The 24,603-nt window shown below is 45.8% G+C and overlaps 1 protein-coding gene across 1 annotated transcript in view; it reads right to left on the bottom strand.

Annotated features, from left to right (window-relative positions):
- LOC116953419 (protein eva-1 homolog C-like) overlaps positions 1-9,042 on the bottom strand; it is a 65,060-nt gene extending 56,018 nt beyond the window's left edge. The window contains exon 1 of the mRNA XM_032973607.2: positions 8,289-9,042. Coding sequence (XP_032829498.2) covers positions 8,289-8,361 — 73 coding nt within the window. The 5' untranslated portion in view covers positions 8,362-9,042. The remainder of the gene's footprint in view (positions 1-8,288) is intronic.
- Between the last annotated feature and the right edge of the window lie 15,561 nt (positions 9,043-24,603).

Below are 24,603 nucleotides of genomic sequence, written 5' to 3'. Positions count from 1 at the left end.
GTTGGCTGTGAGCAGGAACCCAAGTCGTTGGGTTCATAGCGCAGCGCGCTAAGCGCTACACTACCGCTCCCCCCCACACACGGAGACACGTACACTTACATACCCTAAGAGTCGTGCTCACACACACAGCGAGGCGCTTTACCCCAAGGAAATCGCCCCACGGAAATCGATACAATTGTGTCCGTGCAAGCCTTTTGTTCGGCAATGTTCAGCATCGTTGATCAAAAGGGACCTCGTGATTTGTATTATTTAAAAAAAAACAGAATCAGAAACATTTACAAGGAAAACAACGGTGTGCTATGAGCGTGAACACAGCCCCCCGGTGCCTGCCTACTTTAGCTCAATGCGATGCGTGTGCGTGTAGTTCCCCGAGGTCTTCCAGGTATTGTGATATATTATTTTTCCTGAGACATGTCGTGGGTATTTTTGTATCACAGAGGTGGCACCTCCGATTAGCACGGTTGGCTATGAACGGTGTGCGAAAGAAGCTCAACATACATACATACAACGATGGCTGTAGGTATGACGCATCGGGTAGTCACACTCACATCAAGAATAGGATATTGGAGGAAATGAGAAGCAAATATCAGCCATGTAAACATATAACAATAAGTTTAACCCTTTCTGGCAATAAAACAGTTGTGTTAAGTTGTTAAGACACCAAACTGAAACCTTTTGCAAGGAAGCAATAACCACATATACTTGTGGTGAAAATGAAAACTAAAAAACATGCTCTGGTAGTAAATGATGCTTTGTCTTTTAAATGGATTGGTCCACACCAGAGACAGCTTTCTTTAGAGCCGAGTCTCAAACAGTGTTAGACCAGAGGACGCCAAAAGGCGAACAGCAAAAGACAATGCCACTATCAGGACATTGAGAGCTCGGGGTGAGCAGCTACATTAGCCCTGTGTTCCCCAGGAGCTGATAAAGATGCATGTCTTAGGGCTGTCATGACCAGTGCGGCGAAGTTTCACTCCACGTTCTGGGAGCTGCTTGCGAAGTTACATCCCCAAAAAACACGTTAAAGAGCTGAAACGAGTTAATGCTCCACATCACGTCAGGTGGATTGTTTTCACATCCATGGGGTTCCATCGTGCAATTTCAGGCTCTGCTGAAGATCAATTATTCCGCGGTGCCTATGTTAACCATACCCGATGGCAATTTCCGGTCAGCTGTGGAACCGGTGCTGCTCCTCGTCACCAAAACATGCACCTTCACCAACCCGCACCGACCCGCGTGGCGGAGTGTGATCACACATCGCCGACATGGTGTGGGGCAGGCCTTCATCTGGCAGTGGGTCAACCACAGGGCTGTAAAGTGTTATATCACGATCTATATATATATATATTTTTTATTTTACCAAGTAAGGCCCACTGAGCTATATAGCTCTTTTTTTCTTCGAAACAACCTTGCCACGAATGATAGCTCACCGAAGTGGCTTATCATGTGGAAATTTATGGCAGCCCAATAGTCTATTTTAGCATATCCTCTGAGTTTACTGACCCTCGGCATAGGAATGTGGAATTTCTATCACAGACTCAGGGCATGGGGAGCCTTCATCCAGCAGTAGATGGCCAAAGCATTGTCTCTCTCTTGGCCAAAGCATTGTACATTACATAACAAGGGCACTTCTACACTTGAGTAACGGTTCGCTATTCCATATTTACCAATCGACAGACGTTGCGATGGAACATGCAATTGCTTTACATTAGTACTCTTTAGCACTAATGTTGAATGAAATAGATGCATGGACACCACTGAAGAGTCACAATACAGAATAGAGAATGTCAAATATGGCATTAACCAAGTTGGCAGAAAACTCATTTGTCTACTCACTGAGCCACGAACACATAACTCAGTTGAAGAGCATTGGTCTCATGCCATCGGTGGCACACGTTCAACTCCCAGGCAATGTTGACTTAGTCATGAACTATGATCAGAACATCGCATGAATTTTCTGCAGATATCTTACGCACAAATGCTGACTCAAAGAGGACACTCCACAACAGCGTGGACGTCATGAACTTTGAACGTTGGAATATTTTGTGAACTCTCTCCTGCTGTTCCTCATTCCCCAGGAACAGCTCTGAAAGTCACTCTGCATCTCCTGAAGCTCTTGACTGGATATCGAAACTCACAGCCATCGCTCGTACTATAAACGTTTTGCTAATTCTCCACGTGACATCAACACCGGGTCATTCTCCTGAAAGCAGCACCGCCTGCTTAAGGCTGCAACACATGCTCAGTGCCAAGTTAACAGTGGTTGTTAAGACTCTACCCAGCCATAGAAATGTGGAGTTTCCACTACCAGCCCCCGGCCACCGTAGGAGTTGAGCATTGCCCGAACAGCACCGTGGCCATGATAACACACGGATCGTTTATCTGGGGGTGGTAGTGGTGGCGGCAGTGGCGGTGGCGATGGCATGCAGTGTGGGTGGTGGGTCAGAGAGGACCTTTTGTGATAGCGCATTGACTCTGAAAAAAGACCGCTATCGCAATAGCTCAGGAATGCGAGAAATTAAAAACAACGAGGACTTCGTTTTTTTTCGTGCTCCCCCCCTCCCTCCTCTCTTCTAGGTGAGCCACCCATGCAGCAACGAGAAGATTTGAAACAACAGTTAAGTGCCGTCCAATTGAGCACAAAGTATCACCCAGTAGAAGAGGCACGGGATGCAATGTCAACGACAGCTGCATGTGACGGGACCGCTCTGTTTAAAATAGTTTTATTTACAAGTACGAGTGTGCAACACGGAACAATAATAGATGCAGATCTTGGACAGCTGATAAAGAATAATACATTTTCCAAGAGAAGCAGTGTAATGTCCCAGAAGCAAATTGTGAACGGTGTAAATCAAATTCCAGTCACCTCTTGTAATGTTGTTAAGACGTGCTATGGATATCGTGGGGTGGAGTGGTGGTGCATTTGTTAGCACGTTGCCCTGGGAATCCAGGGACTCAAGTTCAATTCCCGGGCCATGGCTAACATCATTGGCCAGTGATATCATAACTGGCCTTGCCCTCCCTGGTTTTTCACCAACCTTCACTGACCACGGTGGTCAAAACAAAATCCCTTAATGGCGTGGCGAGGACTTCATCCACAGGTGGACAAGAATGGGTGGAATTTGTTTTCTTTTATAGATTCCGGTGTGTATTCAAGATGTCCGGGTTACCAGTGTCAGTATTTAAACAACGAGCAGTTCCTTTAAACATAACGCACACACACACACACAAACCTTTCATATATTTCTAGCTGTATTCATTAAAACGCAGGACAGACTTGTATATTCCAAGTGTATCATTATAGGCATACACTGTAAGGTAGAGCATGTGCACTTAATACAGGGACATCAGGCACAGAGCACACGTGAGTGTACCTTATACGTTCATGTGTATAGAATGGTGGCATGCCGCTCGTCGTTATTTGAATGATTTGTGCGAAATACACGAAAACCTAGGCACCAGAGTTCAATCCCCAGTAGTGGCTAACATCAGGGGTGAGTGATATCTAAACTGGCACTGCATGCTCACCCTCCTCACTTCTCCAAATCACACTGACCAACGTAGGGAAGTAAGGTCAAACAATCCCCACGTCCCAGACAGAGTGGGTGCCATGGCGGCGAGATGTTAACTACCTTGCCTGGTATACAGGAGGTCGTGGGTTCGATACTGATCCTGACACCTCTATATTTGGAGTTTGAATGTTCTCCCCGTGGCCATTTGGATTTTTCTTCGTTTTTTTTCTCTTCGGTTCCTCCGGTTTCTTCCTCCACGTATAGAAACGACACGCGTTAAGAGTATTTGGCTGCTATACATTTCCACGTGATAAGCCACTTAGTTGAGCTATCATTTGTGGCCAGGTCACTTCTGAAAAAGAGTTGTGCGGTGGGCCTTAGCTGATAAAATATATATATATTTTTAAATCATTTAGTTTAGAGTGGGGGGAATCTTTCATTGAGGAGTGGCTTGCCAAAGGGTTCTGCATTCATTTATACACACACGTCTCTATGAATGCAGTAGGTAGGAACTACTATATATCTTCTCATTCAATGGGTGTCTAATTGAAAAGCCACACACACATGCCTTTACACATCTCTCACGCACGCGTATAGTTGTGTTACGGTACATGGGGACTAATATAGCATTTTATAAAGAAAGACAGTGGAAACACAGGGAGAAAAACGGTCCAGGGGGGAAAAAACACATTCAGCCATTCAGCCTGTCAGTCTCACCACATTCCAGACCTCAGCCTCCAACAGGTATTAGATTAAAAACACCCAAAAAATACTCCAGGCGATTTTTGGTTTTAAGCATCAGCCTGGAAGTATAGTTTAGACACCTTACTAGACAAGGCCCACGATCTCGAATTCACTTGAATACAAACACGCTTAGAACTGAGCGCACCCCCTCCTAGTCCGTGGCATTTAACCGGGTAACAACTCTTGTTTCCTCCCACGCGAAGTACAAATACTCATACGTGGAACTGGCCAAACGTCTTGATGCAACGAGGACCCTGCCAAAAAAAAGGAAATAGTGTTTTGAGGCTTAGCACCGTGCAGAGTGGTTCAAAGCATGGTAAAATAACCCTCCGCGACCACCACGCGCACGGCTTGGGGAGGGCCTTCATCCAGCAGTGGAATGACGATGGACTGCACGTGCAAAGGATTTACCAATTATGTAAACACCCGTGCCAAAGCCACAAGAGTGCTGTTGGGGGTCCCGTGCTGTCCAGATGATGCACAGTCCATGGACCCAGAGCAAGATATTTGATGCATCGGCACTCGCAGCAGCTAAGCGTTAGTGGTACCAAATCCCTTTATATGGCCAATAAAGTAAATCTTTTGATAACCTTCCCAATCGTGTGGGTTATCACTCGCAATAATCCACGCTTTATTGGCCATACAAATACGTGGGTGGCGCTACGGCTTTGTCATGGAAAGTGGTACCAAGGACAGAGTCGCCAAAAGAGTCGTACGTTGATAACGACAATAATGCACTTCATTTAGAGAGTAAAGCCTCGCTGACCCACACGACTTTCTCAGGAGGGTCCTGCATTGGGATGTTTGGCCAATATTAAACATTTTATGAGAATATCAACAAGCCTTTGGCTTCTTGTGTACGCATGTCTGTTGAACTTATTTTGCACCGTACGTGGCCAACCGTGCTCATCGTGAGAGAAAACCGAAGTGCCCAGAGAAACAAACAACACACACACACAAGATGTGGATAAAGCGCTTTAAGCGCCGCACTGACATATTCAAGAATCCACTGCTATACCGCCCACTGCTGGCCGCTTCTTGTATTGCGAGATGGCTTCAGATTGGGACTCACCAAAGACACTTGGCAAAGGGGGCCCATCACAATCCACGCACACGTAATCGGCCCTTGTCAATCCACAGCTGTATTGAGGGCCGCTCCGCACCGCGTGGATTCTAAGGGATGTTTGTTTGACCGTACTTCACCGCGCTGGTCAGTGTAGGGTTGATGAAGGCGGGTGACCATAGACGTTGTAGCAGAGTACCGTACAACACTGGACTTAGCTACAAAGTCCCTGCACTGCCCATCGCGTAACTTCCCAGCCAACCTGTATGTATATGCACTATACGGTGTATGTATATGCACTATCCGACCCAAGTCCCTGTATGTATATGCACTATCCGACCCAAGTCCCTGTATGTATATGCACTATCCGACCCAAGTCCCTGTATGTATATGCACTATCCGACCCAAGTCCCTGTATGTATATGCACTATCCGACCCAAGTCCCTGTATGTATATGCACTATCCGACCCAAGTCCCTGTATGTATATGCACTATCCGACCCAAGTCCCTGTATGTATATGCACTATCCGACCCAAGTCCCTGTATGTATATGCACTATCCGACCCAAGTCCCTGTATGTATATGCACTATCCGACCCAAGTCCCTGTATGTATATGCACTATCCGACCCAAGTCCCTGTATGTATATGCACTATCCGACCCAAGTCCCTGTATGTATATGCACTATCCGACCCAAGTCCCTGTATGTATATGCACTATCCGACCCAAGTCCCTGTATGTATATGCACTATCCGACCCAAGTCCCTGTATGTATATGCACTATCCGACCCAAGTCCCTGTATGTATATGCACTATCCGACCCAAGTCCCTGTATGTATATGCACTATCCGACCCAAGTCCCTGTATGTATATGCACTATCCGACCCAAGTCCCTGTATGTATATGCACTATCCGACCCAAGTCCCTGTATGTATATGCACTATCCGACCCAAGTCCCTGTATGTATATGCACTATCCGACCCAAGTCCCTGTATGTATATGCACTATCCGACCCAAGTCCCTGTATGTATATGCACTATCCGACCCAAGTCCCTGTATGTATATGCACTATCCGACCCAAGTCCCTGTATGTATATGCACTATCCGACCCAAGTCCCTGTATGTATATGCACTATCCGACCCAAGTCCCTGTATGTATATGCACTATCCGACCCAAGTCCCTGTATGTATATGCACTATCCGACCCAAGTCCCTGTATGTATATGCACTATCCGACCCAAGTCCCTGTATGTATATGCACTATCCGACCCAAGTCCCTGTATGTATATGCACTATCCGACCCAAGTCCCTGTATGTATATGCACTATCCGACCCAAGTCCCTGTATGTATATGCACTATCCGACCCAAGTCCCTGTATGTATATGCACTATCCGACCCAAGTCCCTGTATGTATATGCACTATCCGACCCAAGTCCCTGTATGTATATGCACTATCCGACCCAAGTCCCTGTATGTATATGCACTATCCGACCCAAGTCCCTGTATGTATATGCACTATCCGACCCAAGTCCCTGTATGTATATGCACTATCCGACCCAAGTCCCTGTATGTATATGCACTATCCGACCCAAGTCCCTGTATGTATATGCACTATCCGACCCAAGTCCCTGTATGTATATGCACTATCCGACCCAAGTCCCTGTATGTATATGCACTATCCGACCCAAGTCCCTGTATGTATATGCACTATCCGACCCAAGTCCCTGTATGTATATGCACTATCCGACCCAAGTCCCTGTATGTATATGCACTATCCGACCCAAGTCCCTGTATGTATATGCACTATCCGACCCAAGTCCCTGTATGTATATGCACTATCCGACCCAAGTCCCTGTATGTATATGCACTATCCGACCCAAGTCCCTGTATGTATATGCACTATCCGACCCAAGTCCCTGTATGTATATGCACTATCCGACCCAAGTCCCTGTATGTATATGCACTATCCGACCCAAGTCCCTGTATGTATATGCACTATCCGACCCAAGTCCCTGTATGTATATGCACTATCCGACCCAAGTCCCTGTATGTATATGCACTATCCGACCCAAGTCCCTGTATGTATATGCACTATCCGACCCAAGTCCCTGTATGTATATGCACTATCCGACCCAAGTCCCTGTATGTATATGCACTATCCGACCCAAGTCCCTGTATGTATATGCACTATCCGACCCAAGTCCCTGTATGTATATGCACTATCCGACCCAAGTCCCTGTATGTATATGCACTATCCGACCCAAGTCCCTGTATGTATATGCACTATCCGACCCAAGTCCCTGTATGTATATGCACTATCCGACCCAAGTCCCTGTATGTATATGCACTATCCGACCCAAGTCCCTGTATGTATATGCACTATCCGACCCAAGTCCCTGTATGTATATGCACTATCCGACCCAAGTCCCTGTATGTATATGCACTATCCGACCCAAGTCCCTGTATGTATATGCACTATCCGACCCAAGTCCCTGTATGTATATGCACTATCCGACCCAAGTCCCTGTATGTATATGCACTATCCGACCCAAGTCCCTGTATGTATATGCACTATCCGACCCAAGTCCCTGTATGTATATGCACTATCCGACCCAAGTCCCTGTATGTATATGCACTATCCGACCCAAGTCCCTGTATGTATATGCACTATCCGACCCAAGTCCCTGTATGTATATGCACTATCCGACCCAAGTCCCTGTATGTATATGCACTATCCGACCCAAGTCCCTGTATGTATATGCACTATCCGACCCAAGTCCCGCTTAGCTTTAAGTTGAAAACAACATTTATTTAGAACCGCTGTGTGCGTTTAGTTGTGTTTACCCCCCCCGCCCCGCACCTCCGATCAGCACGGTTGCCCACTACGTACGGTGCGAAAGAGGTCCAACATCCGTAAAGTCACACAGACGCACACGCGACTCTCCGCTTCGCTCAGGTCGCTCACTCACCCGTGCGAGTGACGCTGGCCAGCAACCCCAGCAGAAGAAGGGAGGCGATGGAATGACGGAGCAATCGCCCCATCACAGTGATGGATAATTCCCTTCCAAACTCCTCGTTGGGTCCCCGGCGTATCTTGAACCGCGAGCGGCGATGAGTGCGGCTCTTATCGCTTCCTCCCAAGCTCGTCGGAGGCTGTCCGCTCCCGTGCCCTCTCCCCCCACTGCCCTCCTCCGTCTGTCTGCGATCGACACGCAAAGGTGGTGGACGCGCGGAGTGGCGACTCTTGCAGTGGTCGATCTTCGCACGCGCAAGAAGGGGAGTCGTGGGGGGGGGGGGTTGCTTTTTAAATCCGCGCCTCCAGGGTTAGCCGGCCACCACCGCCGCTGCCACGGACACCCCCTCCAAGATGCAGCACATTGAGAAGTCACACTCCTTGCAAAAGTAACCAAAAGAAAACACACCCGCATGCGAAGCAGCACTCGAACCTTGTCATGCGGCGGTGACCCAAAGAAGAAGTTCGTCCCTTGGAAGCCAAATCCCTCTTCGACTCTTTCGTTGGACGTCTCTCGCTCTACTCTTCTGCGTTGTCCCCCATCCGCTGCCTCGTCTTTCCCTTCTCTCTCGCTTTTTAAAAAACAAACCCCTTCGCTGCCCGAGTCGTTCGCCACCACGCAGCGTTGCCACACGCGCGCGCACAGCCACCACCACCGCCGCCGGACCCACTGCTACACCCCCACCACCGCTGCTGCAGTGGCTCATGCGGCGGGGGGGGGGGCGGAATTGACAAGCGCTGTAGGGGGTGGGGGCGGGGAGGGGTAACGGGGGGGAGGGGCGTGGTTATAACGTAGGGGGCGTGGTTATAGTAATAAGGGGCGGGGTTTTATGACTGGTGGGGGCCGAGGTTGTAACTCAGGGGGCGGGGTTAAAACTGAGGGGGGGCGGGGTTGTAGCTTGGGAGGGGAGGACAGAGTTATAACTAAAGAGGGCGGGGTTATAACCGAGGAGGGCGGGGTTATAACCGAGGGGGGCGGGGTTCCTGGGCGGAAGCTTTGACCATATATGGGGGAGATGTGCTGTGGGCTTCTCCGAGTATCGGTTTATCGTGCGATGGGTTGCGCACTCGTTGGCTTGATAAAGCATTGCCCCAGGGCGCGGTGTTTGTTGTTCGATGCTTATCGAATGTTGCGTGGTTGCATAGGGAAGTGCAAACAACAACAACAATCGATTGTTGTACTGCACTTCTATGCCTCCATCCCACGTTCAACCCGCGTAGACGAACGGCGTTCGGGGTTGGCTCTCCCCCCCCCCCCCCAACGCCGCATTGGTTTTGACCATACTTCACCACGATGGTCGGTATAGGTTGGTAAAGGAGGGAGAAGTGGAGTGCCGGTTCAGATTTCACTCACCGCTAATGTTTAGCCGGCGGCTCGTGCAAGGGCGCTAACCACTGCACCACCGCTCCACCACATGAACCAATAAACGGTGCCAATGCTATGGACTTGAAGTTGTAATTTAATGCAGTCAAAATATTCATTGGTTTCACCAACAACAACAACAACTGTAAACAGGTACCTGCATGAATATTTTATGGACCCATGCGAGAGCCCCGTAAAAATTGCAGGTATCAATATTGCACCCTGCCATGGTAATGTGGAATTTCCACCGCTGGTTCAATGGGGATGAGCACAGCCCCCCCCCCTCCCACCCCATTGGAAGTTTGAGTGACACTGTCAGTCATGTTTGTACCGTACATATAAAATAAAACCAATCGTACGGGCAACATGCATGATAATTCATCAACAGTATGCATGGTGTTTGGTGATGCATGTTTCAAAGACAATGCACGTGTTATCAGATCATGTTTTGTTTGCACGTTCACCACAAGTACGTGTGGTTAATTCAGACGTGATTGCTTGCAGAAGGTTTCTATTTAAAGCTTTCGTGACTGCAAGGATTCATCTTCTTTGGCTCTTTCGGTAAAGTCACGTAGAATGAGAATAAAATAATAAGGTTTCTATTTAAACTTCATGGCGGCATCCCGGGGTCCCACAGGCATCCCGGCTCTCGCGTAAACTGCGTTGCGACGAAATTTAATGTCTGTTGAAGGCGAACGACGCGGCGATCTATTCCTCTCGACGAGCTCTACACGATGCGCTGATCAAAGTTTAAAAGTTTTGTTTCTTCTGCGTATTCGTCCTCGCTGCTGCTGCTTGGACACGACATGACATAACAGAATGATCCGCGCCAGGTGGGACGCGGCGTTTATGTGCGCGGTGGGACGGAGTCGCTAAAAATAAATTAATTTCGATTTTGACTTCCGTTTATTCGGGACCCCGGGGTCCCGCCATAAAGTTCGTTTGGTGTTTGAACATCTAAACACCTGCTGTTTTATTTCCAGATAGAGCAAAAAAAACTATTCTTGTTTTTTCATACTTTGGTGATGTAAGCCAACATGTTTGCATAAGCGCAGCAAAATGTCCTTAGCCATCGCGGATTACTTTAGGAAAATAAGAGATTGCATTTGACTCAAAATGTCCATATTTTATTCATATCAAAGTAGAGTAGTTCCAAAAATAATTGCTGTCGTAAAGCCTGCTAATGTACGTTCATTTATAAATTATTTGATGCTGCTGTATTGGCACTGGCGCAAACGCACAATTAACAACAACTCAACACATACGTCAATAACAACACCTGTGGCCTTTAAATAATGAAAATATAATAGGCGACCTTTCGGGAAATGTGCCTTCTTATCACGTACATAACATGCTATTGACGAAACCGTGCTGAGTTTTTACTGTAATGCTCCGTATTATTATTATTACGGTGCCCGTTGATGTCCAGCTGTCTGGATGGAATGTGTCACGTGTAGCTCGTATTCCATCCCAATTGCATGTATTTGACAACATGTTGTCAGCTATGTCTTGTTTAAGATGGGTTTTGTGGAAGGACGGTGAGCATTATCTTTCACATTTTAAAAAAAAAAGTCATTGAATATACACTCTCATTGAACAAAGCAGTGAATTGGAAAAAATATATAGTTTCTTAGGACAGGCCCAAACAAAACATCAAGCGACCAGCAACAAACTGCACCGATGAAGGTGTTAATAGAGAGAGTGGATTTTTATTTAAAACTTTCGTGACTGCAGTGATTGTGATTCATATTATTGGTTCTTTTGGTAAAGTCACGTTGAAGGGAAACAATAAAATAATAAAATATATATAAAACAATAAAATTCTCACGACGTTTTGACTGTAACACAAACAGTCATCATCAGGTGTGAAAACCAACGGCAAGAATCATAATCCAAATGTTTCTTGCCGATGTTTCTGCCGATGATGACTGTTTGTGTTACAGTCAAAACGTCGTGAGAATTTTATTGTTTTATATTTTTATTATTTATTGTTTCCCTTCAACGTGACTTTACCGAAAGAACCAAGAATAAGAGAGTGGAGTTGTGGTTAACAGTGTTCCTCTTGTTCCCTTCACATTCAGGCCTTCCGAGCAGTGGCAATAGTTATTCGCGATCAGTTAACAGGCATGAAGTGATGAAACCTTCAAAAACAAGAACGTTAGTGACAGCTAATCATCACCAATATCGTCATCGTGAGCTGTCATTCTCTCTCCTCTGTTTAATGAAGACGGTGCCATGCTTTACACCACTGGTCCATGGTAGCTGCAATTAATCACATTCCTACGTGTACTCTGATTTCACAATGCCATGCCCGATTTAACATTACCTTTGTAATCAATAGCGCGGTTATTATTGCTATTGAGACACTTTGTTTGCAGTGCAAAACAATGTTACAGCACCCCAATAAACACAAGACACAGAAGCGCAAGATGACTTCCCCTTAAGGGGAAAGAACCCCCCAAAAACTAAAGCGATGCACTCTGCCAACCTCGGTTCAACTTCAAATGATTCAGAAGTTTTTTTTTTTACTTTTCATGGAGCCGAACTGTAAAAGAAAAACTGGCACGTAAGCTATCAACAAAAAACTCAATCGGCCACAGACGAGTCTTATACCAATAAACCATCGAGCTATGCAAGCATGGTACAGATGCAGCACGGACTCCATAAATAATTACTTGTGGTATGTACAGTATATATGTTGAACTTTTTTCGCACAGTACGTAGCCACCCGTGCTAATCGGAGGTGATACAACAAACACAATACACTAGAAAACGTATAAAAATAAATAATGGAATTTTATATGGAGGCTTTACGACCCAAAACTATGATTCGTTATGAGTTTCTCTTGGGTTGAATCGTGAAAGTATTATGTCGAAATTTAACCATAACTCTCCAGCACGCAACAGAGCCAATGAAATCAAGTTCTCAAATGGGCAAATATGCCGATTTATTTGATTTGCTCTGCTTTCCACACGAGAGCAGATCTTTTGTTAATACCTGATGATGCTTATTGTAATTCTGGATTTGCTGAAAAACCCCAATCTATTGGCATATTTACCCATGTCAGGTGGTGGAGGTTTATAGTAAAAAAAACATTGTACCTACACAATTATATAAGTTTAACACGTAGGCTTTCGCGACCAATATTATTCATAATAAAGGTTTTTGGGTTAGATCGCGTTATTTATAAATGTGTCGTAACCCTCCACCACCCGATGATGCTGGATGTAATTACCAGCGAAACGTCGTATTCAAACTGTAAATGTTGTGGATTCACTCTTCAACAGACCGGTGGGCTAAAGTAGTGAACTATTTTGTCTTTTGTCAACGTGACACTTTATTTTGCTGATTGGCCGTGTCGGGTGGTTGAGGGTTTCGACACATTTATAAATAACGCGATCTAACCCAAAAACCTTTATTACAATTATATAACCCAACAAAAACTAATTATGAACCAATAAATAGTGTGCTCCAAGGGATCAACACCTCCGATTAGCCCAGTTGGCTTTGTATGGTGCGAAAGAAGTTCTACATTCATACATACAAGGGATTATATGGTAGGCTAGAGAAATGAAACGCATCAGTCAGCTGGACAGCGTGAGCAGCTGGACCGGACTCTCCGTGAGTCGGTGACAGATGGAAAGCCTCTGTGATGGCCATCGATCGTGAGTGATGAGGACAACACCGGGTCGTGGGAATTGTTTGGACCATACTTCAACGCACACTGGCCTGTGCAGGTTGGCGAAGCGAGAGACCGCGGCACCGGTTAAGATATCACGCCTCTGATTTAGAGCTTTCGTGACTGCAGGGATTCATATTGTTGGTTCTTTTGGTAAAGTCACGTAGAAGGGAAACAATAAAAAAAAATCGCCACTTTTTTCAAAATTTCTTGCTGTGGTTTTCACACCTGATGATGATTGCTTGTGCTGCAGTCTAAACGTCGTGAGAATTTTATTGTTTTATATTTTTATTATTTTATTGTTTACCTTCAACGTGACTTTACCGAAAGAACCAAGAATATATGTCACACCTTTTTCGTGTTAGCCATGGCTGGGCATTGAACTCCAATTGGCGTGTTCATAGTGCACTGTTCTTATGTAAGTTCAGTAGCATCATTCATAATACCGTTTTTTGGGGGGGTTAGGTCGCGTAAATATAAATGTGCCGTTAAACCCGCCACCACCCGACACTGCCGATTAGTAAACAGAACGTGCCAATTCGTCACTAGTACAGCACACCGGTGTGTTGGCGAGCCAAGCCAGAACATTTACAATCTAAGTACGACGTTTCGCCAGTAATTACAACGAGCATTATCAGGCGGACAGCCAGATTTGTGGAGAAATCCTCCTGTTTCGTTCTTTAAATTGAGGGATAGATGTGATGACGTCACTTGTGAACCCTCCATGTGCGAAAGAGGGGGGTGGGATGCATTAATGAACGCATATATCACAATGGGTATCCATTACCGGTTGGGTTATTCATATGGTAATAAACGTACGGTGTGCTGTACTAATAACGAATTGGCATGTTCTGTTTACGTGACAAACCTTACTAGTTGGCTGTGTCGAGTGGTGGCGAGTTTTAACGACACTTTTATATCTATGCGATCTAACCCAAAACAACTCTATTATGAATGATATTGGTCGCGAAAGCCGACTACGTGTTAAACAGTAACATCATTGTTTACCAAAGCGGAATTATTTTTCCTCCCAAAAAAAACATTATTTTTCCCCGCTTAACGTCAGCGTCCTGTGATTTATCCATTGTTTTCACAGCACGCTTCCTGATTCGAGCTGAGTGTGCATGGAAGTCGCCACGTGAAGACAATGTATCCTTCTTGCTCTGCACTGCATCTTAAATGAATGTATTTAGTTTTAAATTACACCTTTTTTCATGGTCCTCAATGAAATAGGTTTTTTGTTTTTAAAGAACATAGACATTTCTACTTATCATATCCATTTTATATTTGCCGAATTCAGAGGTCGGCTCGGTAGCCACATGGACTGCTCCGTGATGCCATTTATTAAGGACCACCGTCTCGTATTCACTACATGCATTGCAGCTCTTGAAAATGTGTAAATGCTGTGGGTTTACTCTCCAACACACCGGTGTGCTACACTCGTAACGAATTGGCATGTTTTGTTTACATGACAAACTTTACTTATTGGCTGTGTCGGGTGGTGGTGGGTTTAACGACACATTTGTATTACGCGATCTAACCCAAAACCCTCTATTATCGATAGCTCTTGAAATAGTTTTGTTTACCGAATTCGAAAAACAAAAATGTCTCTTGTTATTTTGGTTATCGACCCCTGACCATGGGAGTCCAGTTTACCATGGGGGTCCAGTTGACTATGGGAGTCCAGTTGACCATGGGAGTCTAGTTTACTATGGGAGTCCAGTTTACTATGGGAGTCCAGTTTACTATGGGAGTCCGGTTTACCATGGGAGTCAAATTTACTATGGGAGTCCAGTTTACCATGGGAGTCCAGTTGACCATGGGAGTCCAGTTTACCATGGGAGTCCAGTTGACCATGGGAGTCCAGTTTACCATGGGAGTCCAGTTTACCATGGGAGTCCAGTTGACCATGAGAGTCCAGTTGACCATGGGAGTCCAGTTTACCATGGGAGTCCAGTTGACCATGGGAGTCCAGTTTACCATGGGAGTCCAGTTTACCATGGGAGTCCAGTTTACCATGAGAGTCCAGTTTACTATGGGAGTCCATATTCTTGGTTCTTTCGGTAAAGTCACGTAGAAGGGAAATAATAAAATAAATAAAATAAAACGATACAATTCTCACGACGTTTCGATTGTTTTATTTTTTATTATTTTATTATTTCCCTTCTACGTTACTTTACCGAAAGAACCAAGAATATGAATCCCTGCAGTCACGAAAGCTTTACGGGAGTCCAGTTTACCACGGTCAGGCACCAGAAATCTGCAGCCCTGGAGCCGAATGCGGCTCTTTAAGGACTGCTCCGCGACGTTATTTATTAAGGACCACCGTCTCGTGTTCACATTGAGGCTCTTAACACATGGACACTTTTGCCATATTCGAAAAAAATAGCGATTGTTGTTATTTTGGTTGACGACCCCTGACCTAAGACACGAAGTAAACAGCACAAATAAAAAAAGCATCACTGAATTGGAATTCCAGTACACGTCTGTTCCATCTGCCACATTGACATAACCAGGGTGACGGCATCCAAGCCTCCACTTTGAAACTGTAGCGCCCCACAAATGCCTAAGTTCCACAACCAGTAGAAACCAGTGGCATAGCGTGGCTGCTATGGACCCGGGTACATCTGATGAAATGGTTGCCCTGCCCACTTTCTCCCCCCTTTGTGGCCCAGCACCTGGGCACCTGTGACCTGTAGTCACTGGTGCAGTGGTACCACCCGCACTTCGATAGCTACACCACTATACGTATGCATGTACAGTTTCAGTTTATTTACTTTAGTATAGCCCTGTGAGCCAATCGGCTCTTGAATCGGGTGCAACCACAACAAACACAAAAACAAAAACACGAACAAGAAAACATCTTAAAAGTGACTATGTGACTGTGCAAACAGAAAATCCCTGAAAAAACAGCAAAAATATTATTGAAAAAAAGCACCGTACACCAACGCTGTGTGCAAAAAAAAAAAATCAGTTCTAAAGAAATTCGTTTTCAATCTAGATGATTTAAAAGTGCAAAGCTCCAGTGGCTTGCTAATATCGGAAGGAAGGGCGTTCCAGACGGCCGCAGAAAGCGCATCTCAAAGCCCGTGATGCAGCGAGCCAAAAGCCGCCGCTGTGACGATGACCGGAATTCGCGTGATGGTTTATGCTCCTTGACGAGATCGGCAAGATATTGTGGTGGGAACCGTCTGACACCGTGCTTGTTTTTTTTTTCAATGACACCATCCTAACGGAACTGATCCTGGTTAATTCCCACACCGAGGGACACCGAGCTCCCTTCTACGTCTTTCCCACTGTGCAACAGAGCCGTGCCTGGACCGTGCCAAGCCAGCCGAGTGCAGCTTACGAAGCGACAGATTTTTTTTTTATACTGCAGAACCAAATCCGTGCCGCTGAAGTCACATCCAATGCCTTAAATGATTAACCCCACCCTTGGTCCTGGCCGCGAGCCAGATTCAGATTTCTTGTCAGCTTGGGAAAAAACAATCGTAGAGCGAGGACCCCTCGCTAGCGCGGCTCGGGTGTGCTGGTATTTTACTTTTGTGACCAGAAGCACACGCTGTTCCCGGGTCATTCCAGTGCCGGCAAGAGGCTGCAACATCAGGGGGGGTCCCCATTTCAAGCGGCAGATGCAGGGGCAGGGCATTATCACTGTACAATGAACACTTGTGACCAAGTGTGGATTAACATGACTCGCACTGGGATCTTTGCCCATGCCCTACACAATTACTTTTGTCATAGAACATTGTTTCACATTGTTAAATACTCAGTGGGCTTGATAATCTTGTGGGACCCTTCTGCTCTCAGAATTGTCTTCCGTCGCACAGCATGTTTGCTATCAGTGGTGTAGTGTGGGTTGGCATAGCCTCCGGTGCAAGGAATGAAAAGGGGCCCCCTGTCCAATTTCCCAAACCACATGGTAGCGTGTTGCATGGGCTCCCCCAGGGCCCTTTGTGCAGTGGCACCGCCTGCACACCTAAAAGTTAACGCCACTGGTTACTGACTGTATTTTTGCCAATATCATTCGTTTGTATTGCAATTTTAAGTGTGGATTACCCAACGTTAACGCAAGCCTCTGCCAAAGGAAATAAAAAGTGATGTCTTATTTGCTTAAAAGCTTTGCATTGTTATACCCAAATCGCTTGGATAATTGCCACTGCTATTTCACGCGACATTGTAATTTAATCGTTTTTCAAACAGTTGGATAGCACAGCGGCTCTGCCTTGTGACATCTATCCCACACGAGCACGCGCAAAGGCGCATTAACAAAACAATTCCAGAAACCGCCCCGTTCTTTAAAAAGAAAAAAACACGCAACTTTTGGCATGAAATGTTTTCTGAACTTATCAAAGAGCTGCCCACAAAAAAACCCCATTGGTCGTCAGGCCCACAGGCCCCCAGGTGGAGAATGGACAATGTTTATGGGAAACAGACATTGCTTTGACGGGACTCTCGGAGCGGAGCTGACCAAGTGACCAGAGGGCTTGATGCTTATCACGAAGAGAAATAAACACAGATAAGAGTGGGGCACTTTTTCAAGAACCTCGGAGGCCAACAGCTGTTTCTTTACAAGGTCTACCTTGCGTTTGCATATGCGTACGATTGGATGCGTGTAGATGTGCCTATGTGATAATGTACATTGTAGGTTTTTGGTCAAAATTATGTATAAATAATAGAGTATTTACAGTGTTTTGATAGTCCACTGCTGATTGAAGATCTCCCCCACGCCACATCGGCCACCGAGGTTGTTTGGCCATACTTCGTCACACGGGTCAGTGTGGGTTTTGAAAAAAAGGGCTTAGGACCGATTCAGATATCACTCACCACTGCTGTTAGCCACGGCTGTCAATAGACGCTCGTTCACTGAATTCAGAGTGCAGCTTGCAAACTGCTGTGCCACCACTCCCCGTGTTTACATGCATGTGCAGAGTGATATCAGCAAGCCAGTCAGTGTGTTGGTTCTTTTCTACTGTTCTAAACCAGCACAATTATTTTCTTACACAAGAACGCACTTCATTGTGAATTCCAATAATGAGTATTGGAAATATATGTAACATTGTGAATGGATATTTTTTCATTCATTCAATAATGTCCCTGTTTACCATTCCACACTGTTTCGTATGGCTGATGTTAATACATTGATAACTGCGTCATCAGTGGTGGAGTTTATCGCTGTGATGATGCCACCTTTGTATTTGTGAATCGGACTTTGGGCCATCAGATGTTCCACGGTGTGTTCTGGGCATGCACAGTCGCACACCGCCGGAGATTTTACATTTTCTGCTTGTGCATTGAGTATCTGCGACTGCCATGAATTGTGTGTACGCGGTTCGGGTTGCCCATAAGCTTCTCGGAAGATTGAAACCAGGGATTTCTTCAGTGTTGGGGTGTGTATAAGTATTATTATCCATCCCCATGACCAACAGAGCATGGGGAGACCTTCATCCAGCAGTGGATTGACTAAGGACTGAACATTAGTATTACTACGAAGAGGCCATTGAGACCCAAAGTATATATTTTTTCAAGAGAAACATGGACTTAAACATGTACAACATGAACGCGAAAGTCGAAGCGTGTAACAATAACATGCATAACCATACAACAAAAGGCACGATAACACTACGTAACACAATTTTGTTCCTGGGTAGTAAGTGTTATTTCGTAATTGCTTATGCCTATAAAGTATAGAAAATGTCTATTATTCCCCAAAAACTTTGCTTTTGTGACCAGGACAGTGATATTTTGAAATTTATACCTATTTTCAATGAGAAAACGGGCGAATTTGTGTCTTCGTTCACATAAAGTCAGAAAAAACTACATGTAGTTATATTAAAGTAATGTAGTTATATTAAAGTAATACAAAAATGACTACAACAGATTTAGAAATGAGTAGTTTTTCGAGATTTACGATTATACTGTATTTCACTTTCACAAATCAGCCCCAAAATGTAGTCTCCCATCATGTTCTCGTTATACTGTCCTTGGTAGCGGCGTTCAAAGTCCAGTATATCCTGGTGGAAGCGCTCGCCTTGCTCCTCCGAATACGCTCCCATGTTCTCCTTGAATTTATCAAGATGAGCATCAAGGATATGGGCTTTGAGCGACATCCTATAGCCCATTGTGTCGTAGTTTTTCCAGAGTCTCAACCAGCTCCACGTAGTTTTCGATCTTGTGATTGCCCAGGAAGCCACGAACCACTGCGACAAAGCTGTTCCAAGCCGCTTTCTCCTTACTAGCGAGCTTCTTGGAGAATTCATTGCACTCCAGGATCTTTTTTTTCTGTGGTCTGACGAAGACACCGGCTTTGACCTTTGCCTCAGACAGCTTAGGGAAGAAGTCTTGAAGTGCTTGAAGGCTGCCGACTCCTTATCTACAGCTCTGACAAATTGTTTCATAAGGCCCAATTTGATGTGCAGTGGTGGCATCAACACCTTCCGGGGTTCCACCAGTGGCTCCCACTTGACGTTGTTCCTCCCCACAGAGAACTCGGTCCCCTGTGGCCAGTCCCACCTGTGGTAGTGCGCCTTGGGGTCCCTGCTGTCCCAACGGCAAATATAGCAGGAAAACTTGGTAAAACCGCCTTCGAGACCCATCAGGAATGCCACCATTTTGAAGTATCCGATGACCTCCCAGCCGTGCTCATCATACTTCAAGGCGTCCAGCAAGGTCTTGATGCTGTTGTAATCCTCTTTGAGGTGCACCGAGTGAGCCAGGGGAAGAGACAGGTACTTGTTACCATTATGGAGCAGCACGGCTTTGAGGCTCCTGGATGAGCTGTCAATGAAGAGGCCCCACTCATTCTGGTTACAGGCGATTTCAATTGCCTCGAACAGACTGGTCACATTATGGCAGAAGTATAGCCCATCTTGACGGGTGAAGAAGCTGCAAAAAGGTTGGTGACACTTCCTACGATCTGCGACTTGCACACTTTCATCCAACAAGTTCCACTGCTTGAGCCTAGACGTCAAAAGCTCGGCATTGGACTTGGTGAGACCAGTATCTCTGATCAAGTCGTTGAGGTCTTTTTGGTTGGGGTAATATGGGTTTCTCTCCTCAGCTCCACCTCTGAAATTATCATCTGGATCTACAACGTCTCCCTCACTCTCTGACTTGCTGCTATCTTCTAAAGACGGCTGCTCTCTCTCTGGAGGAGTGGGTACGGGGAGCTCATGGCAGTGTGGCACCGGCGCGTGATAGCAGGTGTATTCTTGCCAGTCCGACGTTTGGAAGGGTCCACCATGCAGAATTATCATTTGCTTGAGTGGTCAGTGGATTCCCGCAAAATTATTGGGATAGTTAACTTCATGGTTCTTTTCCCCTCTGTACCATCCTTCAAAAATACATTCATTTCACCCATGACTAATGTGTAAGAGATTCTCTCAACATTTATCATATATTATATATTTATTTCAATAACATTGAAAATTGTAAAACGTTTTAAAATAAAAAAAAAACTTTAACAATTTTTTTTAACAAATTTCATAACATAAAATTCTGAGCAACAATTGTCCATCTTACCTTCCAGAGGTTTTTTTACATTGCTTGCAGGTGAAATGAGGTGCCCAGGGTTTGTCTTGATCCCCGACAGGCATGCCAAAATATGCCTTGTAGGCCTCACACATCTTAGCAGATGCTTCCACAGAGTATTTTTTCGCTCTTGTCTTGATAAATTGGCCGCAGACATAGCAAAATTCGTCTGCCGGATGCTTGCAGCCTCTTGATGCCATCTCAGAAAAATGCAGATATGTATTCACTTAGGCAGCTGGAACTAAGCTGAACTGGTGGGCTTAAGGCACCTGTATTTATACTACTATTTATATTACTGGAAAGTTCTAGAATGTTCTAGAAGTTACTCCAAGTTTACTCAGCACTGAATCTATCTAGAATGTTCTGGAAAATAGGTAAATTTCACAATATCAATGTACTGGTCACAAAACAAAGTTTGTGGAGAATAATCGCCAGTTCTGTACTTATGAGGCATACCCAATTAGGAAATAACACTACCCAGGAACAAAAAAATAAAATAAAATTGTTACACAGTGTAATCTTTAGGAGCAACATTCAAAACGAATAAACATAACGACTCGGCAATAGGTGAGGTACAGTCCAAACGTGCAGGCATTTAAACATGTTTCTTATTATATTACTTTTAATAGAGTCCAGCTGTGCCGCTGACAAGCAGAATACTTAAGGTGTCCACGGTGGTGAGATGAGACGCTTTGGGTGGCACGTTATTAAACTGACTAAAACCGGGCTAGACACTTCATACTCGAGACAGGGGAAATCAATGTGTCACGACTCATGCAAGAGCAGCCCCGGGATTATGTGCAGGTGTTGGTTGCACACAGGTGCGACTCTGAACGTCTGCATGCGTGCAAAGCCGATGTTGCCTTTTTTTGCAGATGTGAAAGTTGGCAACGCGTGTCGGACGTTGAAGGGAAAATAAAATGGCATGACGTGAAGTTAATGCGCAAAAGCCCACGTGGCAGCCGGATTTACAATAAATACTACGTCTACGTGCCGTGTCTCCAATAATGGCACGAGCCCATTAAGTCAGATACCATGGATTTTCTGTAAGCGACATCACCAATTACTTTAAAAAAATAAAAAAACGGTCAAGAATGCTTTTTTAAATACTCAATTGAGCATGGTCAAGAGGGTTTTTTTCATACTCAATTGAGCATGCAACCACGGTCATCTCCGTGTCTGCAGCCCTGTGCCAGGGGTGAAAATTCCAAATTATTCTGGCAGGGTTCAGGACATATATTCATGTTATGTCGCCCCCTTAAATTCAACCCCTGATCAGGATTTGAACGTTAAACCCTCCGATTGCAAACCGTGTTAACCGCACCATGGCCATACGGTTAGAAACTAAAGTATTGTTGTTTTCACGTGTTTTTTTAAAAATAAGTTAATCATAAATCATTTACGCACATGGGCATCAGAGAAGTCTAAAGTTCGTATGTGACACATATCAACACGGTTATACGTTATGGGATGTATGGCAATTCATAGTTCCCTTATATTTGGACTACATGGGATGGCTTTTGAGAAGCATTATTCACGACAGTCAGATTTGTGTATGCGTGGTGATGCAAGCCCCCTTTCGTACTAACCCAGGGGCCCTGCATTTCAAGTGAACGAGCCTGAGATGTCCAAGCTCATGCCCCCTTCCTGATAGCCCCCCCCCCCCCGCAGCGTTCCTCACCTGTCATTGTTGTCTCAGGATCCGTCCTCTTTTCAAGGTCGCTGTCCTGTGAAAAAAGAACACGGCCAGAACTTCTGGCATTGTGAGATGTTCTCACTGCAAGGTTGTGTTTTGTACCTCAGATGTGGCATCCATAACCCCCCACACACATGACCCCACGGGACTGCACCAGGGGGGGGCAGAGGCACCCCCTCTACCCAGGGTGTTCAACATCATCATTAGGCCATCCTTATCCTTCACTTTTCCATTGGAGTCATTCTGGACCAGCCCTCACCAAAGAGATTGGTTTGAAAAAGCAAGCAGGCCCACCGCCCACACACACACACTTTTTTGTCCTTTAATTATTTATTTTTCTTTCTGTCTCCTTTTTTTTGTTATTAAACCGTCCTAAGCCTGATTGAAAAGGCCCCGACATTCCGTCGAGGTCCCGCGCCGCGTGCCTTTCTTACAGCCCAGGTTGCCACGGCGACAAAGGTTTTTTTTTGTTTGTTAAATCTTTCTCCTTCCTCTGGCCGAGTTGCTCGTCAACCCACGGTGCCTGGTGGCTGCCGGGCGCGAGCGTGGTGCCGCGCCGCTTATAACGCCGCCGTGATGCAGCGAATCCCTCTCGGCAGTAACGTCGCGACCTGGTCCCGCGGTGGTGGGCCTGGCCAAGTAGCCCGTGCCGCGCGTTCTGTGTTTAGTGGTGGGATCAATGACGGAGGCGTGATTTTTGCTAAATTGTCCGTTTCCAGGGCATTTGGGGTGGGCGGGGAGGGTAGACGTTGGATGTGTGTTTAGTTTGCATGGCTGTGGGGCCGTCCATAAATGACGTCACGCACCTGGGGGGGGGGGTGGGGGGTGGTTCAGACATTTGTGACGATGTGTGACGAGAGGGGGGGTTTGAGAAATGTGACGTCACATCAAAATGCGCAAATTGAAATAAATATAGACAACACGTTCCACTTAATTTAATAGACTTTTTAATACATTTTCTCTTACAACATCAGAGTGCAGCGCCACATTAAATACGCACTACAATGACAATAGTTTAAAGCGATTTGAAGCATGTTTTATATATTTTTTTTTGGGGGGGGGGGGGGTAGAGCTTTGTGACGTCATATTTGAGGGGGGTCTGACTTTATGTAACGCCGTGTGACGAGGGGGGGGTCAAAAATCGTCCAAAATCGCGTGACGTCATTTATGGACGGCCCCTGTGTCTATTCCACGATCTGATACTACGCACGGGAAATTCACTTTATTTACGTGCTTATGAAGCTCCTTTTTTCTACATATAAAACCGCACCTCCGATTAGCACGGTTGGCTACGTGTGGTGCGAAAGAAGTTAAAGATACATAAGTACATATATACTGTCTAGGTATGCACGGTAGTGCTGTATTACTCACTGATGTGTTTTCAGGTTGGACCACGTGTTTGTCCCGCATGATGTCTGACGTTTCGCTCCACATGCTGGGAGCTTCTTTAGGCCTGAATTGAGAATTGCATTGAGCTGAGGGCAGAATGTGATCTCTGTCCAATTATGTTCCTGAAGAAGCCCCCACTACGTCGAGCGAAACGTTGGACACCGTGCCGAATAACACGAGTACATCCCGAAAAAAAAACACACGTGACTGCTAAAGAAATCTAAACAGTAGTTAGCTAATGTGTGGGGCAATGTCCCTCCTTAAAGACAAAGGGAGGAAAGTCATTCATGAGTGTGTATGTGTGTATGTATGTGTGCGACTTACAGATTGCATTTTCGCAATGCGGTGCCCCAGAAAGGTTCGGGAATTTTGGGCAGCCGCGTTAAGGATGGCTCGCGGTCAATTAGCGCTCGGCGCTGCCAAAGATCAGCCCCGAAGCACGGGGGGGGGGGGGGGGGGTGTGGCGTCACGCCGGCCTCGGGGAGGAAGCCGCGGAGACACTTGGGCCGAGAAGAAAGCGCGGCCGGCACCCCCTTTTTACCCTCTTCCTCCCCGAAGGATTAATCCAGACGAGCCAGTGACGCCGCCGCCGCCGCTGCCGCTGCACGGTAGC

Source organism: Petromyzon marinus, chromosome 51 (assembly GCF_048934315.1).
Source record: "Petromyzon marinus isolate PM22_M1 ecotype Great Lakes invasive population chromosome 51, UKy_Petmar_22M1.pri1.0, whole genome shotgun sequence".
Classification (NCBI taxonomy): Eukaryota; Metazoa; Chordata; class Hyperoartia; order Petromyzontiformes; family Petromyzontidae; genus Petromyzon; species Petromyzon marinus.
This window is presented reverse-complemented; position numbering and strand designations above follow the sequence as displayed.